We start from the raw sequence: 24,392 nt of genomic DNA on the forward strand, positions 1-24,392 counted from the left end.
TGGGCCCTTAGATCTGGTCTTGTGTCTCCTGCAGGTTCTCAACGGCACTGGGCTTTTGATAAAAGGTCAGCACTTTGGACTGTGTCATGTTGTTGAGTTGTTCTGTTTCTATAACTCAGAGTGTGTATTTGACTGACTTTACATCCCCTAAACTATTTACACACAAGCGCATATCTTTCCATGCTTTTGGTGAAGTTTGTTTCCCATCTTTAGGCTAAACTACACCAGCTCATGCTGGCTGTAACTTTATGACAAAGGTCAGGAACAGCATTATTTGTCTAACTAAGAATGGTCCAGGTAATGGGTGTATTTGCAAAATACACAGCTACTGCACAGATGCAGTATTTATCAAATCATGGGTCTGAAATGACAGATAACACCTTTGTGCATGTGTTCAGTTCCTTCCTGTCACCTATTTGGCACATATCACAACATCCCGACTGTAATTTGGCAACCAGACAAGTACACACACATGACATCACTGATTGAAACCGTACCAGAGTCTTAAGTATCTCAGAGGGACACGGGTCACACCTTGTCTGTCCTGTCCTGTAATGAGAGAAGAGAGGGTGTCAGCCTGTACACTCAAACAAGCCCAGGCACACGTCACATCAGCACATTAACTCAGCGATTCATTGACCCGCACCCAAGTGCCCTTGTTTTCAAAGCAGCCCTCCATTCATTCACTACCGAGATGAAATGGGCTTCTCTGATTTTGGAGGGGAACAGGAGGGGGTGTTAGTGGGTGGAGGATCAGATGACCAGTCACTCCTGTTTTGCTTCAGTGAGACTATATAGGTCACACCAGCCTTTGACTAATTAAAAATTCAGGATGGGTACCTGCTCTGTTCTCCAGAGGCATGATTTTTTTTATTATAAATGAAAATAAAATCTATTAAACATCCTTTGCCACCTCAGTCTAACAGAGCAGAAAATATGATGTGTACACATAACTTGGTTAAGCTTCAAAATTACTGTTAACGTGTCTCACACACTTGCACTAAAAACACTGTGAAAAGACACATAAAAAGGTAATGATAAAGTTACCTCCCAGTTTTGGTGGTCCTCTGATGTCTTTTGTACATCAACTATTTTGTAAAAAAGAAAACAAAGAAAAATAATGATTTTAGTATATTAATTTTGTCTTAAGCCACCCACCATGAACGCTGCTAGCTTCCTTGTAATTCCTTTGAGTAGACTTCAATAATACTTCTCCAGGCTTCCTGGAGGACATTCAAAGCTCTTCTTTTGATGTTGGCTGCCTCTTGTTCATTCCCTGTAAATATGAACTGCTTCAGTAATGTTGAGGTGCAGACTCTGTCTATCCAAGGTGTGCACACTGGTGAAGTGTTTGGGATCGTGCTGAAAAATGTAGTTGCCAGTTGCCAATCGGGTGCTTTCCAGGTGTTTCACAATGTAATGGTGCTTTTTTGCATTCATAAAATCCACCATATCCCAAACACTACTAGCTAAAATGCAGTCCCAAACCGTGACACAGTCTCTACCGGGTTTTACAGTTGGTTGTAAACACTCACTGTTGTACCTCTCTCTAGATTAGACTGAGAGTGAGTGAAAAAGCAGCCAAAGTCCAAAGAAAAATTCAAAAAGATCTTCAGAAACCCAGGAGAACTATTACTCAAGAACACTTTAAAAATTACAAGGTCTGGTTCCTGGGAAGCAAACAGATAGAAAAACCTCAGCACAGTCTGTAAAATTGCTGAACTGTTTGTTTAAAGTAGTTTAAAGGGTCAAATATCCACACAACAGCTAATCTGTGGTGGTGCACTGGTTTAAGCAAATGGCTTCTATTTTTAAGGCATATGAAGTGCATGGTTGGCGGCAGTGACAGTAAAGGGAGAAATGCAAGACAAATCTCTCTGTTTCCAAATTGCTATTTTCATAATGCAGTTTTTTAAACTGTAGTTTTGCCTCTGTGCACCACCAGTGTGGATTTGAAATCAAACAATCGATTTGTGGATGACAGAGTTGGCAGAGTAAAAGAAAAATAAAAAACAGTCTTGGCTTCCCTTTTGTGATTTGCGATGGATGAAAAATGTGGCTAAATTGGGAGATATCCAAGGGTTCCTTTTGAAACTCGGCGTACATGTTTTGTTTGCACCTGGGCGGAAACAAATGTAGGTGACCTAATTAGAGCGGTGACATGCAAGCGGTTCTTTCTTTTTAAATAATTTCATGATGCAGACTAAATCCATCTGCACTTATGGCTAGTAGGGAAAAAAAAGGTTTGACCATAACTAGAAGTGCATGAATCCACAGAGCTCTGTGTGCTACTGTTGCTCAGGTTTGAAAAGGTCTGTCACTGGAGTCATTTTAGCTCATCCAGGTTGTCATCTATTTGTACTGATCAAATTAGCAGAAACACAGTGACAGATATTAGCTAACAGTGATAATGCATCATCAGCTATGCAGGATCTGTGTTAGTGTGTGTGTGTTAATGATCTCCCCTGATTCGAATTGATTTCTTGAACTTGGTAGATGCAGTGGGAAGTGCAACAATCAGACTGCCCTCCAGTGGTGATAGGCAGTACTGCATGTCTACAATGTTTGATTAAGAACATTTAGAAAAAACACGACAACCACTAAAACCACCTTTCCAATCTTGTGTTGCTCCACCTTATCATACCTAAAAGATATCAGAAGCAATTTATATGAAGTGGATGGGGGAACACTGTCCTGCATTTGCAAAGTTTAGCCGGGTTATCTAAGCAAGGAACCAGTTTCCAATTATGTCACATCACCTGCCAGTAGTTCTCATGTTTTAGCTTTTTGGTTTATAACATATAGTAAGATAAATTGTTTCTTTCGGCACAGAGTTCAGAGTACCTTTCATATCCAGATAATCCCCTTTTGGCTAAGATTACATTGTTCCAGCTTGTAATTCCAGACAGGATATGTTCATTTGTGATTACTTGTCTAATGTCCTTTTGGGTTTCCCTAAATGACCCCGGCCTCTACAACCATCTGCAAAGAGAATTAAATACAAAATACCTGAAATGACATCTACCTCCACACAGGAATATCCATTAGAGTACTACAACTGCAGCAAATCTGTGAAACAAGTCCTTGGTGCTTTTTTGGTTTTTGTTTTTTTCCTGCCCTGCCTTCTCAAATTTGCGGACCTGTTATGTTGATAGATGGCGCTTTTATTTATATCTGGCGAGGCTTCTCATGAGAAACGCTCCCCCTCTCAGCTGCAGGGCTGCTGACTTGAATTGTGCCTTATTGGCCACACAGCACACAGGGAAAACAGATGGGTAATAAGGTCAGAGCAGACGTACCTCACACCAGCACAGACAGATTGCAGACGCACCAGCTGTGCTGACTCAGGACAACATTAGACCCAAGGGAACCGGATTAAGATCTCTTTTTTTTGTACAATCGGGAAGCTGTTGCTTTCTCTGTTATTTTTTTTTCTCAAGTAGAGGTTAATGCAAATGAAAATGAAAGAAATGACCATATTTTTTCAATCTGTTTTTTATTCTCGTATGCAGTCCCACATTAACGCATTATTTTCTGCAAAGGTGGAAGAATTCAGATCACGCACATCTGTCAGCTATTTTCTGCTTTTTTACTTTTGAATTCTGAGAGTCATGAAGTCTGCTTCCCCTTGAGTTATTCATCCATCTCCAATCTGACCTATAGTGACTTGTCTCTGTTATGTCTTGCAGTCTAATATCTATCCTGTCTACATCAATCTAATACCTACCTGTCCAAATTTTGGACTTGTTTCAGGGCACTGTGGCCAGTTTGCTTGAAGAAGCAGACTGACTCAGCCTAGTAAACATGCAACAAACAATACCTGGACCTACCATACCTGGGCTGTGGTGTGCTTTGTCCATAAACCTTGCCAACACTTTTAAAAGGAACCATTACACTTTCATTCCCAGCTGTTTGTTTGTTTTTAATTCTTGGACTTTTTAATGAAGCAGCTTTGGTGATGCTGCTCAATCAACCAACTGTCTGTGTTCACAGCCAAGGCTGTGTGCCTGTGATGACCAAATTAGGGATATCTACTCTCACTGACATCATACGGACCAAACATTTAAAAATTGAAAAATAAAGAGGTTTGGGCATGTTGAGCTCAATTGTTTGAAACTGTGGGCGGGTTTAATATGACCATCCGCTAGCGCACCAGTAAATGTGAGAGCAATCAGTAATTTTGTGTTTCTTTTGAGTTACTTGTGTTTTAGCTTGCAATAGAAATGACTGCAGGAAATAGCACACATTTTAGTATTCTAGCTCCCCCATTGGCATTTATTGTTTACTTCACATCATCTTTATCCCAGAGATTATTCTGTCCTAAGAAAAACTGGTTCATCACGCAGACACAGATGCACCATCCTCTATAGTGGCACTGTTTTTCTCACTATTTATTACAAATGGCCAGAGATCAGCGTGCTTACAGTTAGTATTGTGAGAATCTAGCTGAAAACACAGTTTAAGTCACTAACTTGTCTGGACTCTTGTCTTGTTGTAATGACCGAACCAGTTTGATGCCATTGATATTTGGGCCTTACACAGAAAAATTTTTTTCTGTGTGATAAACAGTTAAAGAAGATTTTTATAAAAATATTTTTAGGTGCATCATTTTCAGCAGAAACCCTCACTGGAACTACTTTTTGTTTCTTATTGTACTTTTTTAATGCCCCATAATTCTTCACAGGATTTGTTTGTTTTAGAGAAAGTTGACTGACTACACTTGAAACTGTGTTTTCAGCTAGATTCTGTTACAAATGTGTAGCTTTATTCAGAGCTTTGGAGTTCTTCTTGTAACGGGCGGTGGAAATTGTTTCTCAATTCTGTTTAAAAAATGAAGTTTGTTATCCTAATCTAATAATCTAATCTGATTAAACACATCGGTCTCAGTGCAGTTTAGCAGAGCTGTCAGTCAGTTACCTTGGAATAGGTTACATAACTCACAATCACAATCATGCATGTATGTATTTGTATCCATTTATTTATTTGTACTTGATTTATATTGCATTGGCATATGTAGATATTTACTGCTACCAAAGAGGTTTGGTTTTTGGTGGCATTCGCGTGCATGCGTAACACTCTACTTGTAAACAGCTCCAAAGGTTTTGGATGAATTGTGATAAAACGTAAACCTGTAGGGATTTAAAGCTATTAAAATTCGACTTGCATCCACAAACGTTCAATGTCAGTTAAATTATTTATTGATTAAAAATTTACCCAAAAAAGCCTTATAACTTAAAGTTTGGTGGGTATTGTCAACATATAGAAAGTACTGTTTAAAGATTTAAAATATCATCTCACATTTGACCTCTGACCTTTTCTTCAACGTCAATAAATTGATCTGAAGCTCAAAGTGATAATATTCCCATATAGAGCTTTTTACAGGGAATATATGGGGATTCTAAATACCACTTTACTCTGGACCTCTGATTTTCTCTTAAAGATCAAGCTTTCAGAAAATGTCTTTTTATCTTTAAAACTATTTTTAAAATTCTATCGCAAATGGTATATGTCAATTCTACACATCACATTATATTTTGCATCTACATTTAACATTTGTACTGATCTCCAAACTTTTTAAAGTGCATTTAAAGACAACAAAGATAAACAAACATAAGACACTAAACCAAACCAGTGGTAACCAGTGTAAACCAGTTTGTTTTCACTTAATTAATACATCATATGTGCATTTCAAAATCTGAATCTGTACATTTGATCTTTTGTTTTTTATTCCTACATTACTTCAACTTGAAAATGTTATTTAGACAACATATTCCTTATTTAAACACTCTTTATTTTACAGTTTTACTGATTACAGTATGTTTCAGAGGTCAATAAATTATTACACATTTTCGAACAACAGGCACCTTAACTCCTTAACTGTGGCTTATTCACGTAGATTTTTAAAAAAAATCTTACTGTTTTCCCTGTAGTAGTTTTGATTCAGAATAAGCACTGCAATAATTACAACATCTGTCACAGCTGGAAAAGAAACTCAAATCTACGCATATCTTTAAATTAACCAACATATAAACATCACAACCGTATAAGTCTGGTGAATAAAAATCTGTGTTCAGTGCATAATGTGCATGGCATCGGAGAAAAACATTCACCACCCCGTTGGAGTCTGGAGCTTTCTGCTTCAGTCCTCGGTGTCAGAGCTGTCTGCTGGGTCGGTGTTGTGAGTCAGCATGTAGTTGTCCATGTCAATGGAGGGGCAGTTGTGAAGGGAGTAACGCAGGCGCTCGGCGAGGATGGCCTGGCTCGTGTAAGGGGGCAGGCGAAGAAGGAAGAAACAGGTCTGAGCGGTTGGAAGTCCGTTGATGGGCTAAATATGAGCAGCAGAGAGAAAAAAAAAAACAAACCTTAATAATCTTACTCTTGGTATTTGTTCATGTAACCAGCTTCGTCACCTGGTTGTGATCTCCTTACCCTGTCCACCTTGATGATCTGGAACTTCTGCGGGATATCAGTCAGGTTGGAGGGCAGCCTGGACCTGCCAGAGACGAAGCGTAGGAAAAGCACCCGCTCCTCATTCGTGAACTCCTCCAAGCTCTGCCAGAGCCAGCAAATGAGCTGGTGGCTCTCGGTGATATCGCGGTAACGCACCAGCTTCTTTAGCATCTCGACGGAGACTTCTGGCAGGCCGCAGACCAGCTGCTCGAGCTGCTGTGCCGTCAGCAGGGAGACGAGGGGCAACGGGATGATGGTAGACATGCCCTCTCTCACTGCTGCCACCTGGACATAACAGAACAAGCTCAGCTTTGATACTTCTGAGGGACGAGAACAACAAGAACAACAAACAGGGTGAGCAGCGAGCACTAATGGAAGCTGGCGGGCAGACCGGGGCACAAAAAATGAAGCAGAATTAAACTAAAATGAAACAAGCAAACACAAATAAACTGAACTGAAACAAAAATGTACTAAATAAATGAAATACAAAACTCTACTCAAAAGTTTTTGTAACATGAAACATTTACTCTTAACTATAGGCATAAAATAAGCGACCTGATCAGTATGATTGCAGGCTGCATGCTCAGATACATTTTTTTCATGTTAACACTTGACTACATTTTTGCCAGTCACAGCCAAATCATCCCACAACACTTCAAACCTGGGAATCCATCTCATGCAGTCTGTATTCCAGAGCTCTCTCCACATATTCAGTCCGGTTGCCAAAGGTCAGAGAGATGTTTTGACCTCCGGGAACTACAGGTACCAGCCTTCCATCTGCACTGTGGGCCATGAATGAATCCAGTGGGATCATCTTCAGAGGGAGATAACACAGAGGAATAATAATGGGAATAAGGTGAAGGGTTGAGAAATAAAGGACTTGGAAAAAAAACACAAAGCTCAGGAGGAAGGCGTAAAGGAAACATTAATATTAATTCATTCTGCAATAACCCAGTTCACACAATATCTTACCACATGGAAATTGTCCTCAGTGATTTCACTGTTTTCGAGGTGAAGGATGCCTTGGAGGTTGCGGTAGGTGAGCAGGTCCACCTCCTCCAAGTCAGCTCCCCCGAGTGGCATCGAGCAAAGCTGCTTCCACACCCAAGGAGCCAGATGAAGGTCCAGAGGTTTCTTAGTGCGCATGGCCACTGCCATCAAGATACCCAAGAAGCGAAACTGGACCATGTGATCATCCGAGTGCGCCGCTGGATTAAGCAGGAACCTGTGAAGATACTCAGTTAGTACAAGAGGCTGTGTGTTCTGTTACACTTCTAAAACACTCAGAAATGTTTTTATTTTTTTATTTTAAATGTGCACCTGTCAGTGTTACTGCCCACATCTGCAAAGCTATTGGGAGTATGAATCAGAAGATCCACCACACCAGACTCCAGCTCCTGGTGTAAACACATTACCATTTATCAGTTAAAGTAAAGAACGTTCCAGCCTGCATTATTAGCAATCGCTGATGTTAATGTGCGGCTTTCATCCCCACCTGGCACATCTCGGTGATGGTATCATCAAACACTCCGCCAGCATCGTCAGCTCCCTCTCCTACCAGCTTGACCTTCCAGGCTCGTGACGGCAGCCGCAGCTCCAGAGGATTCAGGCTCACCACTTGTTTTGCGATCTGCACGAAGATGGGTTTGCTCGAACGCCCTCTGCAGAGGAGTAAGAGTGAGGGAATATGACGTTTTAATGGGCACACAGAACAAGTAACAGGTCAAAACAACAAAGGTGCCAAACAAAAGCCCTGAAATTCCATTATTAATCCTGGCCGGCCAATTGGAAACACAGCAAGCTGTTCTGGCCAAGTCCTGTTTTTCCACCAGCTGGCTCCTGAAGACATTCACATGCTGCCAACACGCTGAATGTCATGGTCATTCTTACCTTGTGGAAAGCCGTTTTACAGTGATCTGAGGCCCATATGTTTTGCCCTGGGTCATTGTTCTGCCAATCGAGCGCACAAGAGGCAGAGTGTTGACCTTGGGTGATAGAAGGCCTCTGAGCTCCCCTCGTATAATGGCTGTTGTTCCTGAATTATAGCGCGAAGTGGACACCTGCATATAAGGATGGAAGGGACAATAAAAAGGAACAGATGCACAATTATTGCCAGGAAGTATTTATTACTCTTTTAACACATTAAAAAAGAGCAAAAAAGGGGATTACAGGTACCGGATTTTTGGTGTCCAGGTTGAGCAGCCTCCAGGATTTGTACATGAGATCAGAAAAGTGGTAGAGTACCCTGAGGCGCATGCTGAGAACATCAGGGCTACAGTCTTTCAGAGTGGTGTACTGGGGAGGGACTGACTGTGGAAAGCCTAACTGGAAATTTCCAGAGCCACCTGGAGATAAAAGTAAAACATGCAGTACCAGGTGTGTTTCCATTCATCCATCATAGTGTGTGCAATGTAACGCCGTATGTGTCTGTACCTGAGTTCTTCATCGAGGTAGAGGGGGTGGTCCACGCCGAACTGTGGCAGCGGCCAGCAGAGATCTGCCTGATGTTTTTACCCTGGAGGGCTGCGACAAGCGTGGGCTCTTTCACTGAGTTGGTGTGCCCGAGGCCAAGCTGGAACACACGCATTAAAACACAACATGGCAAGATGTTAAAATCTGCAATGTTAGCACAGCCTGTCATTTTCAGAGCACGCCAATTACCTGTCCATTGCTGTTGCAGCCCCAGGCATAGACGTCTCCAGTGGAGGACATGGCGAGCACATGGTCAGAGCCCACAGCAATGTCTTCTAGAAACAGTCCTTCCAGGGACGGCACCACCTGGGGGCAGGATTTGTTCTTCAGCATGGAGTCCGGCAGGCCAATCGCACGCTCTGAAAAAAGTAATGCAATTTTTTTTTGTAAGTTTTAGTTTCCTTGGTAGCAGGAAGTTTAAATTTTTTTTGATGTACGCTCAATCATTCAGGTAAGGAAGCATTTTCAGTCTCCCACTGAAAACATCCAGATGCACAGAATCAACTTTTGGGGATTTAGGGAAGCTTGCAAAGAATATTTCAACCAATAATGCAAACACTGTTGGGTTTACATAACATGTTTGAATTTGACAGTAAAATGTACCTTGACCAAATGTGTAGACATGTCCATCACAGGCCAAGGCCACAGAGAACTGAGTTCCACAACAGACCTTCTTAATTCTCTTATTGCAAAGTTGCTCAACTTTCTACAAACAGGAAAAAAAATAACACAAACATAAACTTTTTGTCCTTCCAGGATTCCTAAAAGTGAATCTTTGGTAGCGCTGACCTACCTGAGGGTAGTATTTTGCTGTGGAAGAACCAGTTCCCAATTTACCATGATCTCCATCTCCAAATGCCCACACAACCATGCCATCAAGAGACACCACCAAAGTGTGACTGAGACCACATGACACCTGAGAAACGTAACCAAAGTTTGATTTTTTTCAGTATAAAAATTGACATTTAAAGTCTTTTACATTCAAAGCCAATGCTGTCCATGATTTACCTGTCCAACATGATATCCCTCTAGTGCAGCCACCCTTTCAGGTAGCATTTTGTTAGATGTCGACCTTTGACCCAGACGGCCAGATTCACCACTACCGAAGGTGAACAACTTCCCATCTGCTGTAACCACAGCAGAATGCTTGAAGCCACAAGCGAGCTAACAAAGCAAAGCTGTGTTTAATTCATCTATGACAACAAATATTTGTGTTTAAATTCACTCAGTCAGTGAACTTTGAAAATATTCATTTTTTTAAAGCTACAAAGTAAGAAGCACTGCAATCAAACAGTGGCTGCATTTAATAAAATACAATAAACTCATGATTAGCTTTATTGAAAAAAACATTAAAATATCACATGACAAGTTTGGTGCAAAGACTTCCTCGATACCTGAACGACCTCTTCTCCTTGCAACGCCTCTATCTGTTTGGGTCTCCTCTGTCTTTCACTGCTGCCATGACCCAGTTTTCCAAAATCTCCGTCTCCCCAGCTGAATACCTCCCCAGTCTCAGTCAGGGCCATCGAGTGTCCGTCTGACCCACAAGATGTCGCCAGCTGTGTCACCACGTACCCTGCCCACAGACAAGTGTAAATTAGACTGATACAAATTAGAGGAAATTAACAGTTAAGCCTAATTACAAGCGAATACATCCAACTGCAGTACTACAAGGAAACTAGTTTTCCTTCCAATCTCTTGAGGACAAAAAACCCCGAACAAAAAACCAAAACACTGAGAGATTCAAAAGCAGACCAGCGCCGACTGGTTCTTACCCCCTTTGGGAATACTTTACCTTGAAAAACAGAGATAATAGTTGGAACATAGAGATCATCAGAATTCCCTTGGCCCAGTCTGCCATATTGTCCTTCTCCTACAGCCAGTACAGTCCCATTGGACTGGAGCAGAAAGGTACAGTTCTGACCACACACAACCTGAAAGACAGTTGAATCGCCCAAAAAAGTGAAGTAGCATTATAAAAGAGCAGCAATCAGGAACAAAGACTGCACCCTGAGTGAAACAGTACCTGCTGTGTCTGTAACAGAGAGGGTGCCAGTGTAGGCATCATAAGATTGGTTCCCATTCCAGCCAGCTGCCCGAAACGTCCATTGCCCCACAGATACACCTCAGTCTTTCCCCCATGTTGCCAATCCTTAGAGACACAGGAGGGCACACAGCACTTTCAGTCAATCGAACAGCCTAATGTTTGTCTTTTTCGTTTCCTTCACACCTGAATTGTTTTTAAGAATGGCACAACTATTACCTCCGGTCTACTGGTGGCCCACGACATCAGCTGCTCATCCATCCTGAAACTCCACTTGCTATTGTCCTAAAGGACAAAGGAGAGCATAAAGTTGCAAGAAGTCAATACAAGAGAGACTATAATATAATAGAGACAAAGCAACAGCATCAAACAGAATGTCCCTGCTCACCAGTGCCTTGGCAATTTTATTGTCCTGCACATCCTGAAATGCTGAAACAATGAAGGCTTCAGGGAAGGCAGTGCCACTGGCTATAGCCTCAGCGCTGCGCACTGTGGTGGCGTAAGTGACTAGCCAGGTCCACTCTGGAGGGCAGGAGTGAGCATCGGGGTAAGTGTGGTGTGGCGGGTGTGGGTAACAGCACAGGTGTTTCTCCAAGTACAACCCAACTGTCAAGGAGGCCAGGCTCTGCAAGAAGGCACTGTGGACGAGCTGGTCGCCAGCTCCCACATGGGTCTGCAGAGAAGACATTCGAAGTCATGTCTCAGTTGCAGAACATGAAACAGCTCCAATATAGCTTCAACATGCAGTTTAAATAAATTACCCGCTCATAGTTGTACTGCTGCTGCAGCAGCAGGGGCAGCCTCTCCAGGAAGACAGCCAAACAAGGTGCCCGATTTAGACCCGAAACGTTTTGGCTTCTGAGGACCATACGACAGGAAGCTAGCACGTGATTTTGGTTGATCCAGTCAGGGGTGCAGCAGATCAACAAAACATCCTGGGAAATGACAGAACAGATATTTTTACCCAAGCAGTACTGAGGGAATTAAAATGATTATAGATGTTAACGTTATTATAAATATAGAAATAAATGAGATATACTAGCCACACATTAGGGCTTTGAGGGATTCATATTACCTTTGACCTTCCAAAACAGGCAGCAACCCCCATGTTTGGTATCCACGTAGTGCTGACAGCTGAACCCAAACCGGTAACAGTTTGTAGCACCGAACCATCCTGTAACAAGCAGAAAGAAACACATGGATTACAATTTTGCAGTGAATCACGGCAAGCAGTTCCTTCGTTACCACACAAAGCAGATGGACTTAATAATTAGGGATGTTGGCACTAATTTAAGGGGCAAACAGAAATAATCTTTTTTTCTGACCTGTAAGGACCAGATGTTGAGTAGACCCCCTATCCCGCCAGACACTAGAGCTAATCCACTGGAACAAAATGAAAGGGACTTCACAGCCATAATGTGGCCATGAAGTACAAATGCACACTTTGCACTATCCTGCTGTAAAGAGAAGAAGAAAGATGATTTCATAAGATAAAATTGATTACACAAACAGGTGACTTTATGAAAGCAACGAAATAAAATTAACAGCACCAAAGAGCTTTAGCAGCAGATCCAAACTCACCTTGGTCTCAGTGTCTCTCTCCTGGCTGTTCAACATGCTGGGCAACGATACAACAGTGCCCCCCTGTGGTAGTGTCCAGACATACACAGAGCCATTCTGACAACCTCTGTCGAACCACACAGAAGGAAGACAGAAATCAATGATCAGCATGAAACCTACATGAATTTTTCTTCTTCTTCTTCTCTAAAATGTTACAAAACTGTATTAAACATACGCGGCCAGCATTAGTCTGGGATCAGGTGCTCTTCCAGGGAGTGGACACCATTCGGCAATGTTAACAGTACTGGTGTGGAAGAGATTGTGGAGGGTCACCCAGGAGCTCCCAGAGCGTCCCAGTACCTTTACTACCTCTGACCTCCCCAAACAGAGCAGCAAGTGTCCTGTGGGGTCCCACTTTAAGGAGCACACGCTGTCCTATATCGTAAAGAGCAGGGCAGATGAGCAGTCAGTAAGCATCTCATGTTAGGAAAGTGAAATCATGTGGCACAGCAAAAGAGAAAAAACATGACAGATTATTTTATATTTTTTTAAAAGAGAACCCCCCCCCCATAAAACTGCCACAATATCGAGACCAAATTTTCTGCAGTGCTCACTAATACATCGCAGTTAGAGTGAGTGTGGATGGCAAACCTGGAAGAGAGACAGCACTACAGGCTGCTCGTTCTCATAAGTTTCTGTTGTGGACAACAGGATCTTCCCACTGGGATAGCCCGCTGCAAACGCTTTGTCCTCACTGTGCCAGGCTACACACTGGGGAGCTAGAAGACATATGAGGTTATTGCACGTCTCTGCATGATGAGAGTTTACTAAGAATATTTGATAGATATCACTCTTAAGTCTGTAAGTCTTCATAATTTATATTTGTGAATTTAGAGCAAGCAGGCAGTTAGCATAGCATTAAAGCAGGAACAGTTTAGCTGTGTCTCAGATTCAACACCTGTTAATATATTGATTCAATTTTGGTCACCAGCTTTGTTTTTAAGCAGCAACAGTTGCGTGTAAGACTCTCCTTACCCTCGTTCCTGTGGCAGGCAGTGAGTTCAGTGCTCCTCACAAGCAGGTCTGTTTCCTGCATTGTGACCTGCAGCCAGCACAGTGAGCCATCCAGCCGTCCCACCAACAGGCTCTCAGCGGGTCTATTCTTACAGGCTGCAGACTGGTCAAGCACCCACAAACTGAAGGCCTGAGCCCAGCAAAGAGCAGTGACCCGAGAACCCTGGTTCTCCACGTGACAGAGCGATCCTAAAAAGCAGCAGAAACACAGTCACATGGGCTAAAGTCTGTGTTTTTGTTTGACAGGTCACAGAATAATGTACCTTGATATTGTCAGTCGTGTCATATTCATCTGCAGAAAGTGAGAATTTTCTCTACATTTTCTCTATTAATTTAATTCTTAATTTTTTTTATTATTATGATATAGTTATTTTATCCTTTTAATTTTAATATAAAATGCAGAGTACTGAAAGAAAGAGTTCTTCATTAATCTGACATTATTACAGAACATAAATATAAATTTTACGTTTTTATTATTAGCTGCAAGTAACTGTAAAATCTGAAAAACAAAAGACTTGTAGGAACTACCTCTAATGTTCATGATGTTGATGTGTTTGTTCTCGGGGGCAGCCAAAAAGTTCCCCCCTGTACTCCAGTACACAGGAGACATGAGATGACATCTGCCAGCCCTCTCACTGCTTGATCGGTCTGTCTTACTGCAAGTATCAACGGGAAAAAGGACACGTTACAGCAACACCAGTCCATTCAGTATAATTAAAACTTTATGAGCAAGTATATTAGACTTTGAAATGTAAATTAAGGCTTTGTTAGATTTGGTAGTTAAAATGAGAAATCTGTGTATAAAATGCAAAACTACAAAAAAGTATAACCTGGTAATACAGGAGAAGGTGGTCTGTAGCTCCACGGTGTTGTGGCTAATGCTCCATAGCTGTACCACTTTGTCCTGAGAACATGTAGCCAACAAACTCTGCTCACTGCTCCAGGAACAGCTGGCCACCTAAACAGAAGAGAAACAGTGTAAATGTACTTTTAATTTACATCCACTCATCCATCTATCTTCTTAACTGCTTATCTAATTCAGGGCCACAAGAGGATCGACTCTATCCCTGCTATCACAGGGCGAGAGGCAGGTTCATCACAGGGTTAACACACAGAGACAGAATTACTAATCAACCACTGAGCATGTCTTTGATGTGGGTACCTGGAAGTGAACCCACACAGGCAGAGGGAGAACATGCAAACTCATTTTACTATATACTTCACATTTACCTGGGAAATGCAAGATCCCAAGCAGTGTAAGGTATTATAAAGTCATAGTTACAGCTGTGAGTGTAATCATTTATATTCTAAGTGGTGGTTTTTTTTTTTTAGCAACAGGCCTATGGTAATAGAGAAGATTAAAACTCAATCTTTCCAGCAAAACAAACCACAAAACACATCTTACACAACACACAAAAAACAACAACAACAAAAAAAGGATGCACATATGACTCACCTTGTTATAATGTCCTTCCAGTCTCTTAAGGGGGCATTTCCGCAGGTCACCAGCCAAGTCGCTGTATGTTTGAGGTCGATGAGAACTGTCCCTTCCTGTGGCAGCCAAAGCCTGCACCAGCTGTTGTGCTGCCCACTGGCGGTGTTTACTGGTTAGCCGAGCAGAGAGGACACATGCTGCCAATGCATTTGCCAGCTCCAGAGGGCCAACTTTGGCACTGAGGTGTGGCAAAGAGGAGGGAGTCAAAGAGGAAGAGCCCCCCTGGTTTCCTGCATCTGAGCCAGAGGAGAGCTATTTTAGTAACAGTGCATTAAATCATTACACGCAGTGCATCCAGTACAACAAACAGGCTCTCTCTCACCATTAGTCTCGTGTTCAGCTTTGTCTGGGGTGTAACAGTGATGGCTCTTTTCAGTGAGCAGGGACACCAGACTTTGTGTGACCAGGAACGTTGGCGGCGTCTGGTCATGATAGTCCCTCTGCTGCTGGGCTCCCGGGTTTGCAGCTGTTAAGCTGGCATTCAGGCATGCTCTTTGCTGTGGGTCACTGATGGCTCCAATATTAACCCCTGTAGCTGCTGCCATCAGGTCCTAACAGAAATAACGTTAAACATACGTTCACGTTTTTAGAATTACTTGAAGTTCAGGCAAACCATATTAATAAACAAATATTGTTTTGATGTTTGTGTTCAGTCAAACAAGAGCAAAGTGTTGTAGTTATGAAATAAAAAAATAGGATTAAGTTTATTAGCATTTGTATTTGTTTTCCGTTTTTTGGTGACTCATGCAAAATACTGGGACACTAATTTTTTACTTTTCTCGTATAACTTGAGTTATCTTTATCTATAGACAACACTCAGCTAGATCATCAATAAAGATTTAAAGAGGACATCCTTTACTGGATGTCCATGGAGGCTATAATTACTTAAACCTTCTACACACCAAAATTGCACATAAGACTCAACTGAACCTGATTTTAAACAAGATCACATGACTTTATCAAGCTTTTAGAACTCAGAAACCTGAATTATCTATAATCAGCAGACTGACAGGAGAAAACTAACCTGAGTGCATATCTCCACCAGCTCTCTGTAAGCAGTAGGACTGTGGGACACCACGCTGCCAATGGCTGAGGTAAGAAAAGTGAGGCAGGTGGAGTTGCTGCCATCTGTCGCCAGCCCTCTCATACTGGACCGACCGTCCACCCAGGTGTGAGTCCTGCCACCTGCCGCTAAAGTCATCAAACGCACCAGAATACGGATGTCTGCCAGACCCAAGGACTCAAGTCCATTAGACTGGCTACTCACTGATGCACTGAAGATGACAATAGGAAAGGACTCTTGAAACTACTCAGCAAAAGAATAAATTTAAAAAAAGAATACAGAAAATGTTGTTGATTTTATAATCATACTAACCTTGAGGCAGTCTGGGACAGCGCTCTCATCACGATGCTGTAAGCAAGCAGAATCTGGGCTGTGGATGTGACTCTCCTTAATGCTTTCAGTCTATCATGAGAGTCCCTCAGTGATACTGCCTGCTGTCCGAGGCTCAAAGAGGTCTTCTGCTCGACAAGGGCATTCCCTATTGGGAAGAAATACGTAAAAACATTTTAATTAAAAGGAAAAACATGATTTTGAATGGAACGGTAAAACCTAAGAACACTTATGTAGTGTGGGTGTGCAAGATATTCACAATCCTAGATCCAAACAGACAGCTGGAAGTACTGTTTGTGTTTCAGATGTCGCGCTATGATAAGTGAGCGATGAATCACCACCCAGCAGTGAATAAAACTAGGTTTTGATCCTGGGGTCTTGCTGCCAACATGCACAGAAGGAATGTGGGCGTGTGTTACAAGTCGAAAAACTTAGCAAACCATTCACCAAAATATAAAAAACAGTGGACAGTAAGCTTCTGAGTCTTTATGGCTTGATTCTTTGTGAATGCCTGGCAGTTTATGTACAAGTCTGCAGACACGTTTTTGTTTTTTATCATTTTGTTTTTCAGTTCTGTACCTGTTAAAAGACATCATTTTATGCATCAAGGTTCTGTAATTCTGTTTTAACTTAAAAAACTACAGCACTTGGTTCTTTGTATAACAAAACAAAATGAAATAATACCTTTGGGAACAGGTGCTCTTGAAGGACAAGCTGAACTGTAAACTAGCGCTCCAAGTGGATCTGGCTCTGTAAAGGCAATGGGGTCTGGTACCAACTTCTTCTCAGTCAAACCGAGTGGTCTGAGCAGGAGCCCAAAATCTTCCAGTCCTGTCAGTTTCTCTGTGTCATACTCATCTTGGTGGCTCATCTCCCAGTCATCTACACAAGCAGAAGGACCATTCATATTGTATATTCATTATAAAGTCAAAGATAATTGTTCTGTTGTACCTCACGCTAGATAAAAAATACCTTCCATACCATCAGATGTGCTGTCCATCTGGCCAATTAAATCTGATGTCAGGCCTTTAACCCTAAAGCAAAAAGTAGGACACAACAATGATGAAAAGTGAGAAAAAGAGTAAATCCAAAATACATGTGGAGCATGTTCCATGAGTCTACCATTTCCCATCTGTACATTATCTCCTGTACCTTTCATATTTGGAGTTTGGATTGCTTGGATTTGCAGCCAGGTACTTTTCCCTGCAGGTGCTGCAGAGGAGGTAGAAGGGGAAGTTGGAGCCACATTCCCCTTTGAACCAAACATCCACGTAGGCCCCAGTGCTGTCATAGCCCTTACGTGCAGCACTCTGCCCACAGCCTGGGTGTCGTCGCTTTATGTGATTGTTAAACTGCAAGGTGAGGGTGTTGCACAGCTCACATTTAACCATTTGACTGTGTTCCTCTCCAGCCTAAAAGGGGCATAGTAAAATGCATGTAAGGACAGTAAGAGAAGAGCCTAAAAAGTTATGCATGTGGACTTGGACTGTCAAAAAGCATTAAAGTCAAATCTTTGTTTAACTGGACTAACTGCATATCAATTCAGTCACTTATATTTATTAAAGTCTTTAAAGAGACTGAGATAGATTAAAATGATATTTTTTCATGCACATTAAGTGCTTATGTGTCACCTCCACTATCTGCAGTGTGTCTCTCTCCAAGCTGAAGAATGAAGGGGTGAGGAGGTCCTCGTAACTTTCTTCATGGTATGGATCATCCATGTAGCCAAGCTCTGACTCTTCCTCAGCAGAGTAAGGGTGAAACTCTACCTGCTCCGGCCAATCACTGACAGCTGTGTGCTGTTGATACAACTGGGGCAGGGGGCTGGGTGATGGCAAGTCTGAAAATAAAAGGTTTTGTTAGAATTGAAAATACAATATATTAAAAGGAACTGTTGTCCGCAGCTGATCTTTGAACATAGTTTAAATGTTTTGCATTTCATTTTGATTTTCCTCTGTGTCTGACCTGCCCTTCGGAACGAGGTCCTCTGAGTGGGGCCTGAGCGTTGCCGCCGGGCCGGAGGAGGTCTGTTCCTAGTGAGGTGGACATCCAAGAAGTTCTCCCTTTCAATCCAGTCGAGCCCGGGCAACAGGCTGTAAATGAAATAACTGAGGCTGTCAGTGTACTCATTAAATGTACTGAATGTACTGAGTGTATGTTCATTGGATCCCTCACCTTTCAGTGGTGTGACTGGTGGGGCGCTCGGGGCACTGAACTGTCTCTGGCCCATCTGGGGACGGAGTCTCAGGAGCCCCCTCTGGTCTTGGTGACTCAGCTACTTGCTGCTCCTCAGTCAGAGGGTGCTCTAGCATCCAGCTGGCCAACACCTCAATGGTTTGTGAGTCCAAGTCACCTGCTACATCTGGGGGAACCACAGGGAAGTTGAACTGTCAGTTCAAAAGGAAAAGATGCATCGCAGAGTGCTGCATTGCTAATTCATGTCAGATATCACCATGCGACCACTACTGTTTATAGTCTGAGATCACCAGGCACATCTGACACACGCAAGTGTGACAAGAGAGTGAAATCTGTGATATAAAGGGTGAAGGTCTAAAATTTAGATGAAAAAAAAGGTGGTGCCAAAAATGTGACAATATTCGTATACTTTAAGTTGCTTACATGCTCATAATGTATGTGTACCATATGAGAACAATATATTGTGAATTGGTCCATTTTTATGAAAGCAAATCTTCTGTGAAGATGAGATTTTTATGAAATACTGCAAATTAAAGAAAGTGAACTGTGCAAAAACTTTTCCACAAGTGGTGAAGAGAATCTTAAACCGATCAGTAAATTGTAATGCTAAGGTGGGGAGCCACTGAGGTGTGGATTGTTCACAAAAACCCAGTTGAAAAACTGGAAAGTCTCAGTTGATGTCCACCAATGAACAGCAACACGAAAATCCCAAAACTAGAAAACTGAACTTCTTATCAAAGAAAAAAGAATTTTCTCAATCAAAACGACACTTATCCTATTTTAGATACTACAGGAAGGTTGAAACATGCAGTAAAAGGACAGCTATTAAGAAGATAAAGCACATGAAGCAAAAATGTTGTGGCATCAGACACACTACACAAAGCAGTACCTGCTGCCTCCATGGCCCAGTAGATATGTCTCATAGAGAATCCCATTTCTAGCAACCGACTGGTGACAAACATTTGTGTCCGTTCTGGTGATTGAGGAGATAAGAAAAAGTGCACAAAAGAACAGAAAACAAAAACAAGCCCACAGCTCCATTTCAGGAAGTATATGTGTAATTTAGCAATTGTTTTTATTTGTTTATGCTGCCTCTTACAAGTTTAGATTATGAAAGGCCTCCTCATCTTATGTAAAGAACTCCACTTTCTTGCAGGCTTGTAAAAATAAATGATTAAAGTTGCAAGTCAACTAGCCCTTTAATCCAACTCTATCCCATGATATGAAACACAGAGGAGACCTTTAGTCTAAAGGACCTAGCTCAGAATGCCACCAACATAAATGACAATGAAAAACAAAGGTGCCATTCAAGCATGTGAGTGCATGCATTTGATAGTATTAATATCTGACTAACAGCAGAGCAAAACACATGCTGTTTTGAGCAGCAAGTCTGCTGTGACCAAAGGCTAAACATTTATAACCATGCATAAGACAGACGATTCCAACTCAGTTACTACTGATCTACTGTGTTCCTTTGAATAAACCTCTGAGACACTAAGACATTTTCTTTTACACACTCCATTATTGATCAGAATCCTTAAAATGGGATCTTTTTCTTAAATTAGATGACTTTTTTTCTCGTGGGTTTTTGTCTCTGTGCTCATTCTTACCCAGGCTGCTTCTGGCCTGTGTGCTGCAGGGACCGGGTTCCATGAAGCTAGTCTGCTGTTCTGTGAAGGCATCACAAGAAGCAGAGCTGGCAAGGCTGAAGCAAGGGTGCAACACAGGGGGAGTGCTAACCAGTCCCGTAAGCGTAGGGAACCGAGTTAGCACCATGTGCCTAGAGGAAGTGAGGATACAGCATGTAGAGTAATGACAAAGCAGAAGCAGCGCTGCACCAGTAGGGTTACATTTTCAATAGACATTTAACATATTAAGTAAATGAAAGGATCAGTTGAGCTTTATTCATTCTGATTCACTGCTATATATATGAAAGTCACAGTAAAACTAATTATGTATTCATCTATATTAACCTATATCATTCTGAAGTCTTTGGTCAAAATCTTCTCCTTCTTCTTGTTAAAACAAGCAGAAGTGAGGGCTTTAAATGTTATCTGCAGTTTTAACACATGTGACTAGAGCTGTGTTTCTGTTTGCTTCTTGAAAGCAGACGTAACACTGACACTACGGTCAGCTGGTTGAGTTAGAAGAAGAACAAGCAGGCAGAGCTGCAGCCTTGGTTAAAGAGAGTGCAGGCAAAATCTCTCACTCAGTTTTCCATACACATCCTAACTCACCCATTCCCTGGACTTCAGAATAGCTGTTGCTGCCAAAAGACACAGGTCTGCAGCAATCAGCAACAACATGAGGACTGACAATAAGACTAATTATTGTGATATTTGTCAGAGAAGTTACCAGACCTGGTGTTTCATGTGGATTACACAATCACTTTAAATCAAGTTAAAATTAGGGATGGGTACCGGTATCCGGTGCCATTATGGCACCAGTTCTGACATAAACGATAGTAACCAGACCGAAAAGCAGTGCACATTTCGGTGCTTTATTTCGGTGCTTTTTTTCCTGAGATGTCACACACTTTGGATTCTAGCCAATCATTTTACCTTTGCAAGCATAGTAGGCGGGCCCAGGTACGCATGTTCTTTTAGAGCAGAGCTACAGATTAAAAATGCCCAAGGCGAAGCGGTCAAAAGTCTGGCTGTACTTCACAGCAAAAGATGCAAACTCAGCAGCCTGCAACAAGTGCTTTAAGGTGATACTGTGCAAAGGAGGTAACACCTCGAATCTGATGAAACACCTGGCGACGTATAGCATTTTGTTAAAAGCCGAGAAATGCACCGTATTTGATAGCTTGCTGCGAGACCTCACACCGTGCACTACTACTGTGGGTGTGGTGCCTGTTATCGGACCTGGAGCAACATCCCCCAAAAACACGAAGAGGAGAGTCCTGGCCCCTAGCCCTGCCAGTGCAGCAGAAATGATGACAGATGATGATGGCAGCAGCAGCCATTCTTCTCTGCGTGAGTAGCTTAATGTTGTTCGTGTGTAATTTACGTTGAGTAGGCTAACCACGTTATTACATTAATGCATGTAAGGTGAACTAGCAAACACCTTCGTAGTTACACGCGGCTGTCTTCTTGTTTGATGGCAGATACTCCCTTCACCCTGGCCAAAAAGGCTAAAATGAAAAAGTGGAAAACAGCTAAACATGAGAAGTTTTTGGATAAAGTTTGTGTTTTTTCCATTGTTTAAGCACTGCTTCCAGCCAAGAGTGATGCCATATATGCTCCATAGCTGCAGAAAAGGCTAACATTGTTATCTTTTTACAAAAATACAGCTGAACATGGTAGGTTTTTGGACAAAGTTTGTGTTCTCCATTCTTTAAGCACCGGCACCGTTTCAAAAGTACCGGTTTGGTACTGGTATCGGATAAAACCTAAACGATACCCATCCCTAGTTAAAATAACATATTTGTCACAATTTATACTCACTGGAGGAGGCTGATGGGAAGGAAAGGGTTAAAATTATCAAGGCTGTCAGCCTGAAGATTTATTGGAAGAGAGGATGCCAAATCTGTGTTAGAGGATGAGGCAGAGGCTCTGTTTGACTGGCCAAAGACAGCAGTGCCTTCGGAGCCCACGCTGTACAAGGACACAGAGCTCGAGGACTTGGAGATGGGCTGAGAAGACAAGTGGTGGCCTGATTCTGCAGGAAAAGAAACCGTGAAGGTTTTTATGACTCCAAGTTTCTTACTATACAAATGTTTCTATTTATTTATTTTTTCAAATTAGTGGTGACAAGCACGGGTAAACTTCAAGTCTAACAGTAGAACCGGGTCAAGTTCATCATAAGAAAAATTCAAAGTTAAGATACAAATATATATTAGGTCTGAACAGTGATCATTAACATACTACAATAGTTTTTTACCTTCTAGCTATAGTCTGTTTAACATAGTAACTATGGTCTTTTATTAAGGCTTAATGATTAAATATTTATAGCATGTAGGTTTTGCATTATATATTTTCTATGAAGTGTTTTCTGTCTGGTGAATATAAACATTGACATACCCTTGTTGTCTTTGTCCTCCTGCAGTCCTTTAACAGCTCCCTTGTATATCATGACTTGAACTCTCTCCAAATCAGCAAGAGACACAGTCTGTTTGATGGGGCAGTGTCTGACTGCCCACTTCACCATGCTCTGCACCACATACTGCAGCACCGATCTCAGCTCAGCACTTTCATCCCACTGTTTACTGCCGGCTTTAGCTTGGTCACAGTTTGGACTGGACAGGGAACTCCCCGAGGAGTTGGGGGGCTCATGTTTTGGCACTAGAAGCAGATCTGACAGTTTCTCACAGCTAAAAATGACAGTCAGGGATTTCAAACCTCCAGTGAGAAGGTATGACACTCTGAGTGCCCTAAGTTCAAGTGCAAAGGCATCCATTCTGGAAGTCTGGAATGTCTGCAGAGGCTGAGCTTGAGAGGTCAACTCCTGCAGGTCAGTGATCTTTGCTGCATCTTTGGTTGAGGATGGTGACGAGACACTCTCATCTTTTTGCTCCTTTTTCCTTTCATTTTCTGTCAGCCACGTGACATCATCTTGTATGTCTTTATCCAGGTATTCTTTGATGTTCTCCCCAGAGTACTTCCTTCTCGGGGGCACGTGAGCACCTAGCCAACCCTGTTCCTCCAGCAGCCCCATCAAATAAATCAGATCTAACAACACTGTTGGTTTGAGGCCTCCCAGGCGGGTGACATCACAGCAGGATATGTCACAGGGATCCAGTGAGATGATCGGCGTGTCGCTGGGTGACCAAGAATTCATGGAGCTTAGTTATTGGGAAGGATGGGAAGAACCCACAGATACAGCATGGAGTGATACCAGGACGGATTCAACAGGGATTAATGGATTTAAGAATGAAGAGGAAGAAGCAAGAAAAAAAAAGTAAGATCAGCAGGCTAAATGATGAAAATAAAGTAAAAATGTTAGACTGTAGAGAGAGTGAAAAACAAACTAACAGAAAGGGAAAGAGTAGAATCATACACATGCTGAAAGGACCAAGACAAGAAAATATAAGAATCATTTCATGGAGGTTAATGAGAATCGTCATTTACGAAAAAGAGAAATAAATTCATCAGAAGTAAGTGGGAATATGATCTCATTTTGTAATACCTGACAGAGAGGTCTGCTTCTTCCCACTGTAGCTTGGCGAGAGAGCTTCCTTCCTTTAGAATGCCGAGAAGAATAGCTCGACGCCCGCTGGGTTTGTGCAGGCAGAGGCCTCCAGCACGGAGACCGCCATCGACTCCTCCAATCAGAGCAAATACCGGCCACACTTCAGTGCAAAGAGCAGCCAGCTTGGCCTCAGACAGACACCGACAGTGTGACAGCACGTCCTTTGTGTGATCACCAGTCAGGTCCTTGTCGTTCTCTTCCTTCTCATTGTGTGACGCACTGAGGCCTGCAGAGGAACATAAGACACTGACAGTAAAACAAAGCGTAACATCCATTTGGCAAACAAGTGCCACACACTCCTGGTATCCCACTGCAAGTTGATCATGAATCCTTAAACCTAAATAAAATCCTAAACAAGTGAAATGGACTTCAAGTGAATATTGATAATAAGGACAAAAAAGTTACAAATAAAGCATAAATATAAGGGGTTAGTATTATTTTGAAATAAATAAATAGACCAGTGTGGGGAAAGCAGCTTGTTTAAAGATTAATTAATACTGCAGTTGGTGTACATC

General features: G+C 42.1%; 1 protein-coding gene across 1 annotated transcript in view; it reads right to left on the reverse strand.

Annotated features, from left to right (window-relative positions):
- Positions 1 to 5,770: 5,770 nt before the first annotated feature.
- The window catches only part of LOC146706000 (putative E3 ubiquitin-protein ligase HERC1), a 42,048-nt gene continuing 23,426 nt past the window's right edge, over positions 5,771 to 24,392 (reverse strand). Inside the window, exons 39-80 of the mRNA XM_085463956.1 lie at positions 23,815 to 24,103; positions 22,710 to 23,446; positions 22,134 to 22,347; positions 20,295 to 20,464; positions 19,574 to 19,657; positions 18,664 to 18,850; positions 18,454 to 18,581; positions 18,120 to 18,328; positions 17,641 to 17,900; positions 17,470 to 17,522; positions 17,173 to 17,370; positions 16,471 to 16,636; positions 16,120 to 16,369; positions 15,418 to 15,646; positions 15,057 to 15,331; positions 14,431 to 14,558; positions 14,129 to 14,256; positions 13,562 to 13,789; positions 13,178 to 13,305; positions 12,762 to 12,961; positions 12,548 to 12,653; positions 12,292 to 12,423; positions 12,042 to 12,140; positions 11,728 to 11,901; positions 11,355 to 11,639; positions 11,186 to 11,251; positions 10,949 to 11,074; positions 10,718 to 10,856; positions 10,317 to 10,498; positions 9,931 to 10,086; positions 9,716 to 9,838; positions 9,526 to 9,628; positions 9,112 to 9,281; positions 8,884 to 9,022; positions 8,626 to 8,795; positions 8,341 to 8,510; positions 7,946 to 8,111; positions 7,771 to 7,847; positions 7,423 to 7,675; positions 7,112 to 7,264; positions 6,430 to 6,735; positions 5,771 to 6,325 (exon numbers count right to left, since the gene is read on the reverse strand). Coding sequence (XP_085320082.1) covers positions 6,140 to 6,325; positions 6,430 to 6,735; positions 7,112 to 7,264; positions 7,423 to 7,675; positions 7,771 to 7,847; positions 7,946 to 8,111; positions 8,341 to 8,510; positions 8,626 to 8,795; positions 8,884 to 9,022; positions 9,112 to 9,281; positions 9,526 to 9,628; positions 9,716 to 9,838; positions 9,931 to 10,086; positions 10,317 to 10,498; positions 10,718 to 10,856; positions 10,949 to 11,074; positions 11,186 to 11,251; positions 11,355 to 11,639; positions 11,728 to 11,901; positions 12,042 to 12,140; positions 12,292 to 12,423; positions 12,548 to 12,653; positions 12,762 to 12,961; positions 13,178 to 13,305; positions 13,562 to 13,789; positions 14,129 to 14,256; positions 14,431 to 14,558; positions 15,057 to 15,331; positions 15,418 to 15,646; positions 16,120 to 16,369; positions 16,471 to 16,636; positions 17,173 to 17,370; positions 17,470 to 17,522; positions 17,641 to 17,900; positions 18,120 to 18,328; positions 18,454 to 18,581; positions 18,664 to 18,850; positions 19,574 to 19,657; positions 20,295 to 20,464; positions 22,134 to 22,347; positions 22,710 to 23,446; positions 23,815 to 24,103 — 7,742 coding nt within the window. The 3' untranslated portion in view covers positions 5,771 to 6,139. The remainder of the gene's footprint in view (positions 6,326 to 6,429; positions 6,736 to 7,111; positions 7,265 to 7,422; positions 7,676 to 7,770; positions 7,848 to 7,945; positions 8,112 to 8,340; positions 8,511 to 8,625; positions 8,796 to 8,883; positions 9,023 to 9,111; positions 9,282 to 9,525; positions 9,629 to 9,715; positions 9,839 to 9,930; positions 10,087 to 10,316; positions 10,499 to 10,717; positions 10,857 to 10,948; positions 11,075 to 11,185; positions 11,252 to 11,354; positions 11,640 to 11,727; positions 11,902 to 12,041; positions 12,141 to 12,291; positions 12,424 to 12,547; positions 12,654 to 12,761; positions 12,962 to 13,177; positions 13,306 to 13,561; positions 13,790 to 14,128; positions 14,257 to 14,430; positions 14,559 to 15,056; positions 15,332 to 15,417; positions 15,647 to 16,119; positions 16,370 to 16,470; positions 16,637 to 17,172; positions 17,371 to 17,469; positions 17,523 to 17,640; positions 17,901 to 18,119; positions 18,329 to 18,453; positions 18,582 to 18,663; positions 18,851 to 19,573; positions 19,658 to 20,294; positions 20,465 to 22,133; positions 22,348 to 22,709; positions 23,447 to 23,814; positions 24,104 to 24,392) is intronic.

The sequence above is a fragment of the Copadichromis virginalis genome, linkage group LG7 (genome assembly GCF_057382275.1).
Source record: "Copadichromis virginalis isolate Kocher_CV1m ecotype Utaka linkage group LG7, C_Virginalis_male_GT1.1, whole genome shotgun sequence".
Taxonomy (NCBI): domain Eukaryota; kingdom Metazoa; phylum Chordata; class Actinopteri; order Cichliformes; family Cichlidae; genus Copadichromis; species Copadichromis virginalis.